At 42.7% G+C, this 17,626-nt stretch overlaps 1 protein-coding gene across 3 annotated transcripts in view; it reads right to left on the reverse strand.

Annotated features, from left to right (window-relative positions):
• The window catches only part of PAPLN (papilin, proteoglycan like sulfated glycoprotein), a 45,487-nt gene extending 38,556 nt beyond the window's left edge, over window positions 1-6,931 (reverse strand). For all 3 annotated transcript variants that reach the window (XM_040067316.2, XM_058421085.1, XM_040067315.2), the window contains exon 1: window positions 6,146-6,931. In XM_040067316.2, the coding sequence (XP_039923250.1) occupies window positions 6,146-6,283 (138 nt within the window). In that variant the 5' untranslated portion in view covers window positions 6,284-6,931. The remainder of the gene's footprint in view (window positions 1-6,145) is intronic.
• Between the last annotated feature and the right edge of the window lie 10,695 nt (window positions 6,932-17,626).

Consider the following 17,626-nt stretch of genomic DNA (forward strand, 5'->3'; position numbering starts at 1 on the left):
TAGAGTTAGGACAATACGAGACAATAAAAACAAAGTTACAGACGTCTGGGTGCCTCCCTGAGCAAAAAGCTCCGAAGAAGGACCTCTGCTAACAAAGGACCATCTCTTAAAAGCAATAGCCTGTTGAATATTCATATATTTCATACATGATGCATAAACTCTATTTAAACAAAGAACTGTCTCTGGTTAGTATCACTTTTTTTTCCTTTAATTTCTGTGGCATTCTCAAGGCTGAGAGAGGCAGGAGGAGTTGGTTTCTTCTGATAAGGAAGTAGGAAATTCTTTTTTTCTCTGAAAGATTTACGTTTTATTGTGGTTGGCATACAAAAACTACACTTTAATTACAAAACTATATTTACTATACTATCAAAACATTAATACAACATTAACAATTAATACAACATAATACATATAGTAAATTTCTTGTGTAGAGCCATATAATATGCATTTTTCACAAGAACCAAGAAATAACCAAAATGAAACTCACTTGATCTGGTATTTGAGTATTTCAGGTTGCTTTATGGTGAGCAGCCATTTTTCTCATAGTCCTCAGCTTCAATGAACAGAACTTATTACAACGCTCCAAGTCCATGTATACCATGGATCTTAACACGCCCAACATTCACCATGCTGAGAATAAAAACTTGTTCCTAAATGTGTAAAAGGTGTAAATCAGATGTAAAGGGTACTAAAAGATTCATTAGCACCAAATTCTCTGTGCTAAATAGTAAGAGCAGGGAAAATGGAATTGGGAAAACAAGCACTGATAAACTTCTCTCCCTAAATACCGAGTACCAATAAGAGTCATAGTAAAATGAAGATATAGGAGCTTTTTATATGAAAAGACTTTAATTTTGGTTTAGTCATTCTTAGGAAACTGAGGGAAGACTCTGAATCCTCTATCACCCACAGGAGCTACTACAACTCTTCTTGTTCAAATCAAGGAAGAAACAAGCTGGGGATACCCTCCAGAAGAGGCAAAGAGTGCTCTCTGTGCTGTAGAGGCCAATGGCAAGATGAGGCTGGTGTCACAACCCTACCAAGCATCCTGTCCTTTCTCAGGCGAGGCACAGGCAAGAAGAGACCTTTTTGCTACAAGATCTGTGTACACAAACAACAAAGTTCTCCGGAATAATGTGCCCACAGCACTAGGAAGAGGCACTGTGAAAGCAGCATCTTCCTTGAAAGGTGTTGGTATCAGAGTATATATTTGAGATCAGCTCCTATTCCTACTACCAGGAGGAAAAAATAAAATCCTCTCTTCCCCAGCACTCCTCTCTCACATATTTCATTTCCAGCCACCTCTCAGGTCCACAGATCTTCACCTTGAAAACCAAATCCTTGTCCTGCTGCTTATAAGCTGCCTGCTCAGCTTTCTACCATCTGAGCCAAGAAGCAGACAGGGAGCTGGGACCAAACCACTCGAGACTCCTGCAGAAGAGGCTAGAGGAGCAGGTGCTAGCAGTGCTCCCATTTCCCAGGTAGCTAGTATCTTGGAGGTTTTTAGCCAGACAGGAGAAAAAGATTCTCTGAGGAGACAGCTAGAGTCAGAATCCAACATATTGGGCGACATTGAACACCAAAGCAGCAAGAGGTTACAGCCTTGGTGTTCACTTGTACTTTTGTGCCGTTGCACTTGAATGGAAATTGCTATCATATGTCCCAAATTTAGCATTAAAATGTTTAGACCATCCAGCCCTATTAAACTAGTCAAGAGATTCCCGGAAGGATCAGCAGAAGGAAGAACAGGGCCATCTGTATCCTATGAAATTCCCCACTGGAAAACAAATGTTGCATTTGATTACTGAGTGTCAAGGAACTTCTTATTTTAAAAGCTTCCTCGGTTGTAGAATTCAGCATTGATTCCTTTCACCTTAGCTTCAACCACAACAGATGGTTGAACTTTGTTAAAAAGGTTTCAGAGAGACTGAAGAATCTGTCCGAAACCTTAAAAAAAGGGTCAAGTCCTGTTTCTGGGTTTAGTGGCCCTTTAACTCCTTGTAGGACCTGGGGTACAGCAGCGTATGTTTATTCTGCTCGTTTGCCACTCTTCTCACTGGGTATGTTGGTACGTGGGGGATGGAATGAAAAGGACAGTGTTTTGCAGTTCTTTCACTTGTAGCAACAGCAGCTGCTGCACCCTGAGCTTCCTGCCCTTCTCCAGTTTTCTTCAATCTTCCCCAGCTCCCTTTTCCCAGCGTGTGCTAGAACAGCATCTCCACCCCTCCTCCACCCAGAAACAGCAGCAGAGCCCGAGGGGAAATGGTGACTTTATGCTCAAGCTATGGAACAGCTGCTGGAAAGATCATGACGAGGAATTCCTGCCATAGTGCTAAAATATGAACTTATCTCAGGGAGAGGGTTTATGAGTTCACAACAAGAAAGGGACAACCACAATCCTTAACAAGAATTAGAGGTGTGCCCAGCTGAAACCTCTGCCCATACACCAGAAGAGATTCAAATTGTCTAGGCAGTCGCATCTGGCATTAATTGCTCAGGTGAGATGAATAAAAGGCTTGAAGTGGGAGTGGTTCCAGCTACCTGTGATCTTGGTCAAAAAGAATCAGCTTCAGAGTTCAGCTCTGGACTGCTTTCTATAGGATATGCTGACCCAAGCTTCTCCAGACGCTGGAAAAATTCAATCTGGGATCTAACTTTAGCAGCTTAGAACCTTCTATTCCAAAACAGGAGAGTGAGAGGACCACAGAGGAGATAGCTGGAATTTCCTAACTGAGCAGAACACAAGAACTCCCCTACCACTGGAAACTGGGATGAGCACCCTTATTTCAGGGCTTAACACTGAACCCACTTAGGAAAGAAGCTTTTGCCTTTACAAACAGAAGTTCTGGAAAAGACAGATGGGCAGACGTGGAGCCCTCTCTACAGTGGAGCCAGCAGGGAGCTGCTGTAAAAATATTTTATTTAGTTAGAAACTCTTACCCGGGGCCAGGTGGGCTTAGCAAGATCAATCAAATCCTCATGAAGACCAAGGACAGTTTTTGTAACTCCTATATTTACTTGTGTAAATCCTGCTTTCCAATGCACAAATAAAGTTGCTTACTTAAACTGGACCACTTATCAAACAACCTCTTAACATTCATGTTCCTGGGGAAACAAGACCTACATTGCCTGTATATATATGAAAAAATAACTTTGCATCAGTTGTCTAATTTCAGGGTCTCAAAAGCAATAGTTACATTTTGAGGGAAAAGATACTGGACCAGGATGAAGAGATGTGTTGAACTTTTAATCTATTTAGATGACGACTTTTTCTTTTCAACAGGAAGGAAATCCAAACTTAAAAGTAATGTTATGAATAACTTAGCCTTGTGTAAGCAAGAACTTAAGATGTTTAGACACTACAGAATCAGATCACAAATTCAGAATGAAACAAGTTCCATGAGTTCCATTGCTTGCACAGTTATCAGGTTTTCTCTACTCTTTTTGAAAATAATTGGACAGCCAGTGTTATTCTCTGTTTAGCACAGGAGACAAACCAGCCTTCTTTGGCCTCTGAACTATGTTTCTAAATCATCTTTGGCCAAAGACACATATCACATGTGTGGGTCAGGGATTGTTCTAGGAGTGCTTCACAGGTAGAAGGCAAAAAGACCCCTTCAGGGTTCCCACTTGTATAATCTAGAAGAAATTTAGCTGGACATGCAGGTAAGTGGCAAAGGCACCCAGCATTACTGGACTTTGGCAGGTCCTTACAAGTAATTTCATCTCCCTTTCGGGAATTTGAATTACCCATCACGGATCTGTTGTTCCCTTTGAAGTAACCCTGACACAGAAGCTGCCTTTGCATGCACAGCTTGAGGTACAGGTTGGCCACCCCGGCAATAAATATTTACCTACTGCAATATCAACAGAAATGGCTTATTGTAAAGTTTAGCACATCCAGCACGAAAGCAGGCACTGCCACAGCGATTCCACTACTCACAACTTTTCAGAAATTCCTTCCCTTTCCTCCACTCGCTCCCCTTTAACACATCAGATCTCACTTTGATGTTATATTTTTAGAAGTTTGGTTGAAAGAGGTGGGAAGCCAGAATAGGCAGCATATCATCATCCTGTTATTCCCTGACATAATTTTTTTGAGTCATTGACTGAGAGCAAAGTCTTTGAGCTTTTAGATTCACTACATTTTCTAAAGACGTTAAGCTCTGCTTTGCTCTAAAACCCATACAGCATATCTTTGTTCCCACTTGCTTTTGTTTGCCTTGACAACTGAGAGGCACCTTTTAAGTTTTTGCCGGAAGAATTAAAAAGGAAAAAACATACACACAGAGAAAGAAGCTAAGATGAAGGTGGGGAGACAGAGGGGCTCCATGGAACAGGGATCAAGGATAAGGAAAAATCTCCTTTTGCTTAGGACGTGAGCTGAGTGAAGAGAACACAAGGACCCTGTCACACAGCCTAGAGGAACCAGGACACAAATCATCACTTTGGGCAGATGATATCACACTCAAGATACTTCTTAATATGCCTTTTTTCTTCCCCAAACACAGTACATCATCCTTTTTTGGACAACCTTTTCAAAGAAAATCATGGGTCTTTTGTCCTTTGGGATGGGCAGATAATCCAGATAATGTCTATGTGCCCATTAAAAGAGAAGGATGCTGAATATCCTTTGTCTCGACCATTCATTCAATGAACCACATTAATGAAGAGCTGTTTGTATACAAAGCAAGGGGTAAATGTTAATAAATGCATTCAAACGCAGGACTGGCTGAAAGGGATTAATGGGAAAGGAGAAAAAACAAAGAAAACACAAGCTGTCTGAGCAGAAGTTTTATGGTGGTGTCTTTGCCATTGCTATCCAGATTTAATAATTCATTCTAAATACATATTAGAAGTTGAAGAATCCTCATCAAGAAAATAGTCCCACTGAGAAACACTTTCAGCCATGTCATGCATATTATGAAAGACAAACTTTCAGCTAGAATATCTTTAAAATTCACCTTGTTAAATTTAAAAAAAAAAAAAAAAGTTAGGAAAACTTACTAACAAGCACAGCAGCAGAGCACCACCTGGCTGGAGTGGTAACAGAAGCATCTTTGAGCCTGCTCTATCATTGGTTTTCAACTCAGACACCGGGCCATCGCTTCATGTGGCTGACACAGACTGACAGTATTTTTTTACAGAGCACTTCTACAATAAAGGAAAGTTCAGCAATACCTGGGGAAGCCACAGCAGCCTCTGAATACCGAAATCACACAACACAGTAGCTGAAAAGTCATCAGGCTCAAGAGCAAGATCAACACACAGAGGTTCTAGTAAGACCTCACACCGTACCCTATCAGTGGGTGGGGAAGACGCAGACCTGCCTTGTTCTTGCTCTCCAAAATCCACAGTGATGTATCTCAGGCTTAGGTCAGCGAAGCAGCATCTTCCAAGCAAATGTAATCACTATGCCAGCCCTTTGCAGGAGCTAATAGAGTATTTCATGAGGGCAATTTTCTGTCTACCTATTAATATCAGCTCAGATTCAATTTTATGCAACTAGCCTCCCACTATTAGGTTTGCAGCAAGAGATTTATTATAAGGAGTAAAGATAGGATTCTGCCTTCTATTTTGGTAGTCTCACTGTGCTTAGCTGTTAATTAAATCTGGGAGCAAGCAGGGATAACGTCAAGCACACAGACTGATTTAGACACTGCTAAAAGAAGCCACACACTGCCTATGGAAAATATATGACAAGGATATAATACCCCAAACACTAGCATAATTGAAGAGGAATGGCTAACAATCTTTTACATTTGCTACTGTCCTGTCACAGCTTAAGTGTCATTTCTATGAGTTATTTAGCCAGACCTGAAATATAACCTGACACTGAGCACTGCTGCTGTTTATAAATAATAGAGTGGGCTGGGTTAGAAGTGACCTTAAAGATCATTTAGTTCAAACCCCCTGCCATGGGCAGGGCCACCTCCACCAGACCAGGTGGAGACCCATCTGACCTGGCCTTGAACACTTCCAGGGATGGGGCATCCCCAGTTTTTCTGAGCAACCTGTTTAGTGCCTTACCACCTCCTGGATAAAGAATTTCCTCCTAATATCTACTCTAAATCTTCCCTCTTAGTTTAGCGCCATTACACCCCTCATGCCATCACTACTGATGCCGACATAAAAAGTCACTCACCGCCTTCTTTTTTAAGTCCCCTTCAAATACCAGAAGGCAGCAAAAAGGGTCTCTCTGGAGCCTTCTCTTCTCCAGGCTGAACAACCCCAGCTGTCTCAGCCTTTCTTCACGGAAGAGGTGCTCCAGACCGCTGAGCATCTTGTGGCCTCCTATGGACCCACTCCAGCAGCTCCGTGTCTTTCTGACGCTGAGGATTCCAGACCCGGACACATTATTGCAGTTGGGCTCTCACAAGGGCAGAAGAGGAGAATCCCCTCCCTTCCCCTGCTGGCCATGCCGCTTTGGATGCAGCCCAGGATGTGGCTGGCTTTCTGGGCTCTGAGTGCATACTGACAGCTCATTTTCATCCACGAGAACAGACGAGTCCTTCATACGGGACCACATCAAAAGCCTTACAGAATTCCAGGTAGAAGACATCCGTCAGTCTTCCCTTGTCAACCCCTGCAGTCACTCCACCACAGAAGGGCACCAGGTTGGGTGGGCAGGATTTGTTCTTTAGTGAAGCCAGGCTGGCCTGCCTGGCATCACATCCAAGGCTTGGACACCTCCACACTGCTTTCAGAAGGATCTGCTCCACAATCTTCCCAGGCACAGAAGGGAGGCTCACAAGTGTTTTGTTCCCTGGGCCTTCCTTTATCCTTTTTTTAAAAATCAGAATTTTTTTCCATTTTTCCAGTCACTGGGGAGTTTGCCAGACTGCCATGACTTTTCAAATATCATGCAGAGTGGCTTGACAGCCACAGCAGTCAGTTCCCTCAGGACCCTGGGATGCACCTCTCAGGCCCCACAGACTTGTGCCTACTCAGCTTCCACAGGTGGTCTCAAACCTGCTCTTGACTTACAGTGGGAGGGACTTCACCCCCAACCATTACCTAAGCTCGTTACCCAGCTGACACTAAACACATGCAATTCAAATTTTTGAGACTTCCTTAGGAAAATAAAGGATTTTCATGCCAAAAGACTGCTTTGAATTTATTTATCTTCATTCCATCCTAAATATAAACACAGAAATTTCTGTGCTATGCAATGGGTTAAGAAATATTTTTTTTAAAAAAAGTGTCATTTCAATAGGAGATTTTAAAACCATGTAAATTTTTCTCTGCCTTTCTTTGCAAGGTTCACATCTCTGTTCACTGAGATGATGCTAGCACTACATTCAAGAGTATGCTTGTAGTATATATGCACAGGGAACACCTGTAAAACCTTTTAATAAATTTGCTTGGGGACTAATAATAGACAGGAAAACACAAATACCTCACGTAGATTTTGATAGCTGCTCCCTCTGTGTTGGTTCTGGAAGCCAAGGAAGTTTTTTTTTCATTTAAAATTAACTCAGTTATATATATATATATATATATATATATATATATATATATATATATAAAAACATGTCAAACACATCACACTTGTACAGGTACATCTCTTCCCTAAGGAATCACCCTACAGACTGTGATGCAGACACACCTTCAGTGGTACGAGGCAGAAATTCTCCCAGAGAAATGTGTGGGCTTGCTTACATTACTGTGCAAGAGAAAGATGAGTAACATGAGGTGAACTAAAAGAAACAAAAATGGAACAAAATCACCACCTAAACGAGAACTTTAGATTAACAAACTTAGGAGGGAGAACATGTGCTCGTGGAATTGGGGCTGCTGTCTCTGAGAATACTGGTCCTAGCATCTTTCTTCTGTCACTAAAAATTAACTTCATAAAAAACCATCTTAGGAGGGTGCGATCACACCGCAGTGCCTGGAGAGCTTTCAAAGGAAGCACATGCTCAGCGGTGTGATCACAGCAAAATGACAACGGTATGATCTAAAAATAAATTGGTCCTTTGCTCTGAAGCTGGTTTCTCCCACAGATGCCCAGACCAGAGCCTCCATTCACTGCTTTAAGGGCTAGGCAGAGAAATAAACAATCTGGGGATGGCACTTGTTTGCTATACATCACATCTTCATCTCAGGAAGGTGAGCTTGTTACTGTGTGAGAAAGCATAAACCAATGATTTGATCGTAGGCTATGCATGAGTAGACACCCACTCAAGTATTTTATTATAAAAGGCCCTTCCCAAACACCTAGCAACCCTTATTATGCATTGTCCAAGACAAGACTGGACCACAACAAATCACAGTTCAGACCCAGAGCCTGTGAAGCTGTATCCAGCAGAACATCATTCTGAGAGAAATAAGTCCTTTCAACGAGTCCATCCTGCAGTGGGCATAACTGCAAATGACTGTCCCGAATCTGAGCAATGATCCATCACTGCCTGTGCTCAGGGGCTGTGCCTGGGACACTGCAGGGCTCACAGCTCTTCTGTATCGTCCTTCCCACAGACCTGAGGGCAAAGAATCCGCTTTCCTCTGGTGCTCACTGAGCATCTGCATGCCACGGGGAAACATTCCCCCTTCATTCACCTGCGGATGAGCCTGAAATGCTACTTGTGAGGACTACTGTAATTGCATCCTGTGGATTTCTAGGGACTGTTCTCATACAAAGGTTCTCACTGAACAAAGAGAAAGCCTTCTGTAGCTTAAACTCTACATCTCCTGAGGCACAGATCAGTATTTTGCCTTAATTATATTATATTCAGAAGAAGGGGTCCACAATCAAAATCAGTTTTTTGGTGGTTTTTTGTTTTGGTTTGGTTTTTTGTTTTGTTTTGTGTGTGTGTGTGGTTTGGGTTTTGATGTTGTTGTTCGTGGCTTTTTTTTTGTTTGTTTTTGTTTGTTTGTTTGTTTTTGTTGGTGGTGGTTGTTTGGGGTTTTTTTCCTCTCAGGTTTCCTATTTTAACACAACAGAAAGAATAGGCTTTGTACTTTTGACTCAAAAAGGGCCACCAAGAAAGCCAGTTGCAACAATGTAGCAGCTTCCCTGTTTCCTCAAGTGTTCCAGCAAGTCTGGACACGGCCGTTCACCTAGACTCCAAAAGAATTCTTGGTGCCTAATTTGAGAGGCAATTAATCCCTGGAGCAGCCAGATTAGGGGAGATCTACCTGCATTCTCATTAGATGGTAAACAGCTGGATCTGAGAGAGCCCATCCCAAAACCCAAGGGAAGTGATGCGCACCAGAATTACTGCACTTACAGAACAGCAGCTCTTGAGATCATCCATTCCCTAAGTTCCTTACACAGTGGTGGTTACTTTCCCTTAAAATTGAGACTATTTTGGTTTTTGCCTAATATTCTTTTTAACATAAATACGTATAGAGACCAGCAAGCAAAGCTCTTCATCCTTGCTTAAAAATCACCTCAAACCATCCATCACGCACCTATCAAATGCTACATTCAGAGTGGATTGTTTTCTAGCAAATAGATTTGGAATAGGCAAATGATACAAAGAAACTACCCCAACCCCAGCATTTCTGCGATGCCATCAAGCACTTAAACTCATGGAGAAAGGTATTTCAAAACCAAACACCTTTAAGGTGTCAGGACCTTCAAAGGGTACAAGAACCTGAAAATAGGCCCAAAATAGAAGTCTCAATTATCTCACACTGGACAGAACCACCCCCCCCACAAAACCTCCAGAGATAGCAAATTTGCTCTGTTTTGATTTTTTTTTTTCCTTTTATCAATCAATTAATTCACTGACATGAACAAATACTAGTTTAAGTTAGTGCCATACCAAAGACAGGTGGCTTTATCCCCCCTTGTTCCTCATCACGAACAGCTCCCTCTGCTCGCTGTAAGAGCAGAGCGTTTGTCCTGGAAGGCCGGAGTGAGGCTGTCCAACACGCAATGGCTGTGTGGCACATTGGCTCACCCTCACACTGCTCCTCGGAAAGAATGGCTTTTCGTGGCTGCTCCGTCTGCAGAGACTGGGAATGCTCTGGCATTGAAGCGTGCGGTACATCTCTGAGAAGCCAGGATAAAAACATGTAAGCTGCAAGCCAGTTTACAAAGGAGCTGTTGAAGAGCTTCGTAAGTACAATGTAGAAAGGGTAAATGTGCGTTTGTGTAGACACTTTCCAAAGTAACAAAGGTGCTTACAAACTCACTTTGAGGTCTCCACAGGCAGACTTCAAGAAACGCACCATCTCACTAAGCTCCTGTACTAATACTAGTTATTCCTAGTCCTAGGGACTCCATTCAAAGCTAACATTACCTTCATCAAAGCTTCGAAACTCAGTTTCAAATCACCTGCTCCTCTACTTCCACCTGACCACCGACCCACAAGGAGCATCCAAGGAGCAAATCTACTGCCCTCCCACATTGCATCCAGACCATTAGCTCCTCCGAGCCAGGACGGGTCCCTGGATGCCTGGAGCTGCCGCCTTGGCCTGCCTCACCCCGCAGACTCCCTCAGGGATGGGAGACCCGGTCCAGAAATCTCCCCTTTCACAGGCAGCTCTGGTGGCTCTGCCGGCATCCTTCGGCCGGGTCTCCCTTCCCGGTCCCCTCGGGCAGCTGGAAGCAGCACCGGAGCGATGCGGAGCCGCAGCCTCCCCTCAGCACCTGCTGGCACACCAGCAGGAGCGTGGCTCTCCTGCGACAGCCAGGGATACAGGAGCCCTAGCACCCACTGGCTTTTATTCCCACGTGCCCAAACCCCGTTCCTGCAGTCGGTAGCCCCGCTGCATTTGCCCGGGGTGTGTGTGTGTGTTTGACCCCAGCGGGCTGCTCCACAGGCGCCGTCCCGGGCACTCCCTGCTCCTCCCGGCCGCAGCATCGGGAACAGCGCCTGGGGGCACGCGAGGTCCCGCTGGGATTAACGGCGTGTCAAAGGCGCGCGTGTTCACCGAACTCGTGGAGCATCTTCTTCCCTCCCTTCTGAGAGATAAAATTTTGCAGTCATAAAGACTCCGCTCTCTCCTCTCCCCTGTACTCTTTTAACTGAAAGGAAAGATAAAAAGGTGGGAGATAAAAATAGTTTAAAGAGCACGAACAGCACTGAGAAGAATAATAGAGAATAGATATCCAGGTAGAGGGCTCAGGAGACAGCCCAGAACACAAAGTCAACTCCTACCTTCTGCATGTGCCTGCGACAGGTGAGCACAAAAGTTGGAGGCACGCTGCAGTCAAGCTCCGGAACCCACTTTCCAATGGTTCTTGTTGAAACAGTGGCACTTCGGCGCTCTTCTCTCCAGCTTCTGTTTGGTTACTAATCCTTACTGCACAGGAAAAGCAGAGTTGTGTTTCATTTAACCCCTTCAGCCTCTCAGTTTCTTCACAAGAGTTTTCACTTTTGCTTTGGAAAGCCAGCACCATAAACACGCACGCAGGCACGCCTGCCTTGGAATTGTTTCTAGCTTCTGTAGTCTGTGTGTGAGCACACACATGAGCTCTAAGTTGTGCCTAAAGTCGTTGCAGGGGTGGAGCCCTTTGTAACCAGTTTTATTTTAGCTGTAGGCATCATATCAAAAGAAAGACAGCTATCCACAGATCCCTTCAGTATTCATTTTCATTAAGTACTTAACGCTAAAAAAAAAAAAAAAAAAAAAAAAAAATCTACATTTATTTTAAAACTACAGCCTGAATCACAGTTCACAAATAAGATTTAACAAAAGAAACTTTGAACTTAAATACAATTCACAGCTAGAGTTGGGTCTAGGCAAAGTTAAGCAGACCCCTAAAATCTGAAAAGAGCAGGAATTTGGTTACAGACCTGAATTTAACCAAAGGCAACGGCAGCACAGGTTTCTCTATTTTTTCTTCTAATAAATGCCATGCAATTCAGAAACCCCCTGAAAAGTCCCGTGAAGGAACAATTTAACAACATAAAAACCGTTAAAGGAAAAGGAATCTGGTTGGATGCATTACAGGGAAAAACTTGTGGTTTTAATCATGTGGATACTAGAGAAAACATTGCATAACAACTTATGTGTTGCTGTTGTTTTATTTTGCAAACAGATAAATCTGCCCCCCCATTGATTTTGTCCTCTGCTTAGTATAAAACAAATAAATAATGCAATATGGAGACCACAAATCTAGAAAAATAGATTCTGGTCCAGCAATTGTAACAGCTACCAGCATTTCAACTCTATTCAATATTATGACCGAGGTTTCCTAGGTTATGAGAGTAGCTTTAAAGTTTTAAACTACAAAACTTAAGTTTTAAACTCAAAGTTTGGGTTGGTCTTTTATGTTTTGCCTTCCAGTTTTAGCATTGTTTTTAATCAGTAGTTCATTTGTAACCCATAAGAGAGAGAACCTTGCTTTCCAAAGGAAAAATGAAGCTTCTACCTTCAGGTAACTCCACATGTTGGATGTTCCATGGGAGACATCAAGATGTGCAATGGAATCTCCAGAACTGGTATCGCTACTGTCTTCTTGGCCACGCTGCTGCTTTAGATAATCAAAAGGGACAATATCCTTGCCAACAAGGATATTGTTGACAAGCCTATATGTGCACAGCTCCCAATGGAAGTTTCTAGCAGACTCGCAAATGCATCAGACACAGAAGTAATTTTATTCAGGGATAGGGCTCTCTTCATCCCTGCTGTTCAATCCCTGCCCAGCAGCTAGCCACGAAAGGTACACAGTACTCAAATCCTACCATTACTCATCCCACAGGGGACAGAGTTCAAGTAGAAGTCACATCTTTTCCAAAAGCAAAAGCAATCCTGTACTTTCCTGTCACAGCTAACTCTGCCACAATAAACAAGGGTAACCCCTAACAGGAAACCCAACACAAAATGCCAACACCTCCGCCAAGCTGCAGGGAACCACAAGATGTTGAAAGATACAACACACCCTAACGGTGGTGCAGGAGCTTGGCTACCTATGTTATCTTTGTCAGGAGAAACAGAAATTTAACATTGTTAGTGCCTAAATAACAGTATAGAAAATATAGTCCTGCCTCTTTAGATTCAAATTTTCTTTCAAGAAAAATAGGTTTGGGCTTCGGGCCAAGCTGTGATCCCTCCTTTTGCATCAGAAAGTGGTTACATGAGCACGTGCTTTTTATTTTTCCACCTGTACTCTCAATTAGCCACTGGCTAATGCCATCCTTTTAGGTATCATCTTATATCCTAAGCTTCATGATATTTAGTCAAACCAGGACCTGAACCCCTGGCCTTCTAAGAATAAATGAAACTTTCAGATCAGTTGAAAACTTTTAGCCCATTGGCAAGAAAAATATTGAAATCCAATCCCAAAAGTTCAAAAGCAAGAAGGCAAAACCCCCCACAGCTTCAGATGGATTTATAAATACCCAATCATTAAAAAGCTGCTCATGGTAGTAGGACCCTCAATTAATGTTTTGTTTTGTTTTTTAATCCCAAGCTTAAAAATGTTCTTGTAGTTCTTGTGTTCTTGTTGATAAACTACAAGGGAGTACAGAGACAAGGAAAATGTGACTGCTCACATTGGAATTTGGCCAAGATACAGTCAAAAAACATCTGTGCCTACTGCATTAAAGCAGATACTGTGTAAACACATCTGGATTAATTTTAACCCCATACAGACTTAATAGATGAGCTCCTGAGATGCTGAAATATAAACAGAAGTTCCAAGACTTTTACCACAACTAAGCAGCATGAAACATCAATTAAATTTCTTTTATTAAAAAAAAAAAAAAAAAAAAAAGGAAAGAATAATCTTTTCATACTTCCTGGTTCCAGTGAGATGTGACAAAATCAGCAGCTGTTAGTGTAGGATTTGAGCTCGAGGCCAGTGCTTACCTAGAAAAAGGCAATGCAAATATGAAGTAAACCTTTGCCCTGTGGTTTCACAGAAATTTTTGCATATGTACCTTTCCTCTGGGAGAAAGGATATGATACTTGTGTTGAAATTGTTTTCACCACTTACCCTTTAGTGAAAACAAGATAATCCACTGATTCAAGACCATTCTCATCTCTTGGCAAGACACTGATGGTTCACTACGGAATGAACATTTGCCTCTCGCCACAAGGTCTATCCAGTGGCTAGCCTGGCTTCTGGGTGTCCCTGATGAGGCCAGGAAGAAACAGTCGAGATGAATCCAAAGTGAATGGATACTGCTGAACACGATATTCCTTCGAGCCTAATCACTGAAGTGCTTTTGGCAAGGAGCAACATCTGCAGGAGCTGCGACATTGGGATTTCAACGTAACAGTTACATACATGGCCGGGGTCAGCAGTAAGACTTCTGCTTTCTCTTTTGTTATACCTTTCCTGGGAATAAGCTGCCAGGATTCCTTTCTGCCGGAGGCTGTTTCCAAAGGCTGTCTAAAGCTCTGCGTGCTTTACTGGACAGGGCTCCAGTCTAACTAGTTATGGCAGACTAACACTCACAGCACTGTAGCTCTTAGCTGGTCACCAGATGCTCACCAAGTTGCTCTATCACTCCTCATCCTCAACTTGACAGAGGGAGAAAAGCAGATGGAAGAACTTGTCAAACACGATAAATACAGGAAGATTACTCACTGGTTACTGTCATGGGCAAAACAGACTTGACTTCAGAGTGATTAATTACTGAGAAATAAAACAAAAACACCTCGCTTCTTCCCCAGGGGGAATTTAACACTTAACTCTTCTACCTCCTGTCCTCTCCCCCTGAGCAGCAACCAAAAAATTCAGGCAAGACTCACAGAGTCTCCAGAAGAGAAGCTTGGGCATTCATGCAAAGAAGAGAAGAATCTGTGTTGCTTGGTTTCAAAATCTGAACCTCCCAGGAGACTACCGTGATCAGGAAACGGTGGCAATAGTCACATTACAAACTGGTGTTCTTGATTGCTCACTTCACCATTTAGCCAAAGAGCAAGGGTCTGGGGTGTTGTGATTATGGCTGGGTCACATGCTTAAAGATGAGACGTATACCTTGCTTTGCTTTCAGAATAATGTCCAGTTTCTTGGATAAGAGCAATGGCCGAATCAAGGGAAATGGACAAGGATTTCACTTAGCCTACTACTTGCATTTTACCCAGGGGATGTGTTCAAACATTCCGAGCACAGGATAATACTGAACAGGGTCTCTGGGATATCAAATCAAGTCCACTGCTATCAGGGACATTATGGCAAGTCTCTCTTTCCACCACCTGCACAAAGGTCTGAAAATTGGAGGCTTCAGCTTGCTCTGAAAACAATAAATCTTTTGACATACTGATTTTTTTTTTCATATTATTTTTTAAAGAATGACAGTAAAGTAAGTTTTGATTCAACTTGAACTGAGCTTTTTTCAAGCTTGAATAGTGCACCAGTAACTCCACTCTTCCCAGGCTCTCACTCACTATTGCAGGATAGGCATGTCATTTAGCCCTCTGAATGACAAATTCTCAGTATACAGAACGAATCCTGTCAACCCTTCAGGAAAAGCACCTCAATTTCAGGTTCAGGAGACATTACAAAGTCCTTGAGGAAGGGTGGAAAGTGTATTACACACCGATGGGCTCTGCTGTACAGGCTAACTGCATCAAAGCCCATTATCCTCTCGCACTGTGCAAGTATCTCTTGCACTGGTTTATCTCTGCTGCAGAGGCCTGGCCACACATGAACTCTTTCAGGTGCTGAGGACTGTTGCAGAAGAGCTGATCTGTACACGTTTTGTATAGACACAGCTACAAGCAGAGCTGATTTTATTGTGGTTTGCCAGCAGGCAGCCACTGAAGTCAGCAATGCAAGAGAACAAAGAGGTATCAGCTTCTTTCCTGCCTAGTTTCCCTTCTTGGACACCTTCACATAATGCAGCTCAGAACCGTGGAAACCAATGCAGTCATCAATATTTTGTTATAATCTGCTCCAGGAACAGAGCAACTCACAGGCACTTGGCTGGGCAGGATTCTCTTAGTCCCTTCTTGACAACTGAGCCAATTCCTGTGCCGTGCTCTCCAAGAGAGCCTTCAAATAGATTTACTCTTTGTATTCAAAGAATTAGGTACCTCTCTTCATCCATTTCCAAGATGAGTGAAATGGCAAGCCTGTCACTTCATATTTATTTTGATTCTCACCCAAATCAGGCAAGACTTTTATTCAGGCCGGCTTTCTAAATAAGCTGATAGCGCTGCACCAAGTTTCAGCTCTTCATCCTTAGGCCATTTAAAGAAGAAAAGCAGCACGTAATGATAATGTCGGTGTTCAAAAAGCAAAAAACAACTTCAAAGTGCTGTGACTAATTCCTTGTAAACTTTGTTTGAAAGGCACTCCAGTACACTGCACCTCAGGATACAAGTAAAGGCACTATTCCATTGCTAAGACTATACTTGGATACACAAAGATTTTCCTGTAAAAAACCAGAGGAATTGCATGTAATGGAATGAACATTGTTTTTAAACCAGCCCAACTACTCCTGAGTTTAAGTCATGTAAAGGAAAACCAGGACACAAGTGAACCTATTGGAAGGGAAGTGGTGTTAAATTTTTCTAGCATTGGACAGCACACCTAGTTTCTCTGATGTCGTACCCCAAATCTTAGGTTACTTACAGGAAATCATTCTATCAGCTTTCCTTAAAAGTAGACACTTTGAATCCTGTTAATTATTAAGAAACTGATCATAAGGACACTGCAATCCCATTTTCTTTTTCTGCATCATGGATTTAAATATTGCGTAGGGCAAACTTGGCAGCCACACAGAGAATCTCATTTAGAGAGATTAACCTGTGAACACAGAGAGATCTGGAGGGTCTCTGTCCACTCCTTGATGCACAGGATTTAAACAGGAATAATTATATTCAGCAAGCATAAACACACGCACACTCAAAAAGTAACATATACATGCATTAAATGAGGCAATGCCTTACCAGAACAGACACTCCCTCAGATGTTTGTTTTCCTTTTATTTTGGCTTTACATTCTAATGATATATAAAAAGTAGAAGAAATCACAGGTGGCAAGCAGATTTGAGCTAGAGAACTGATTTCAAGGGAAAACATTTTTTGTTCTTATACAGACAAATACAGTGATTAACGTTGATTTCTCGTGCTCCCCAAGCTGTCACTGGTGAGCAAGGAGCAAAGGGTCACGGCTGGCCATTTGAATTCAGATAACATTTGAAAACATAAAGGACGGTCTCCAAACTCCCAAATGTTTTCTAGATAATCCAATCTGCTCCACCCAAAACAGCAAAAAAATGAAAGCCTATATCACACATATTTAACAAAACAGGTTATCACATGAAACAAAACAAGAAAAACCTGTTCCCCATGGATGCCACACAAACATCAGCCTTTTGCTGAGAAGGTCTTGCCCAAAGCTCAGTCAAGATCTGAATTTCCAAAGGCTTTGGACTAGGCATAGACTGATGTGGCAGAGAGGAGGGCAAAGAAGGAACAGTAACCAGCTAATTCTAGGCCTGATCTCAGTATTCTGTAATGATTGACAAAACTACAGTTATTTATGCCATGGCTGGACTGAGTCCCGAGTAGTTCAGTCTTGCTGAACTATTCTGCCCTGCCCAAACCTTTAGGGAAACCAAAGCAGCCGGGTTTCCCTTCCGTCCGAGCCGACTCCCTTTCCCCCACAGAGTGCACCTGGGCTCCTGGTGCCACGCACACCCTGAGGCCCTCAGCAATGGAAACAGCTTCTCTGCTTCTCACAGGCATGAGCCCTTGCTGGGAATAGGGAGCT

This window comes from Hirundo rustica, chromosome 6 (assembly GCF_015227805.2).
Source record: "Hirundo rustica isolate bHirRus1 chromosome 6, bHirRus1.pri.v3, whole genome shotgun sequence".
Classification (NCBI taxonomy): Eukaryota; Metazoa; Chordata; class Aves; order Passeriformes; family Hirundinidae; genus Hirundo; species Hirundo rustica.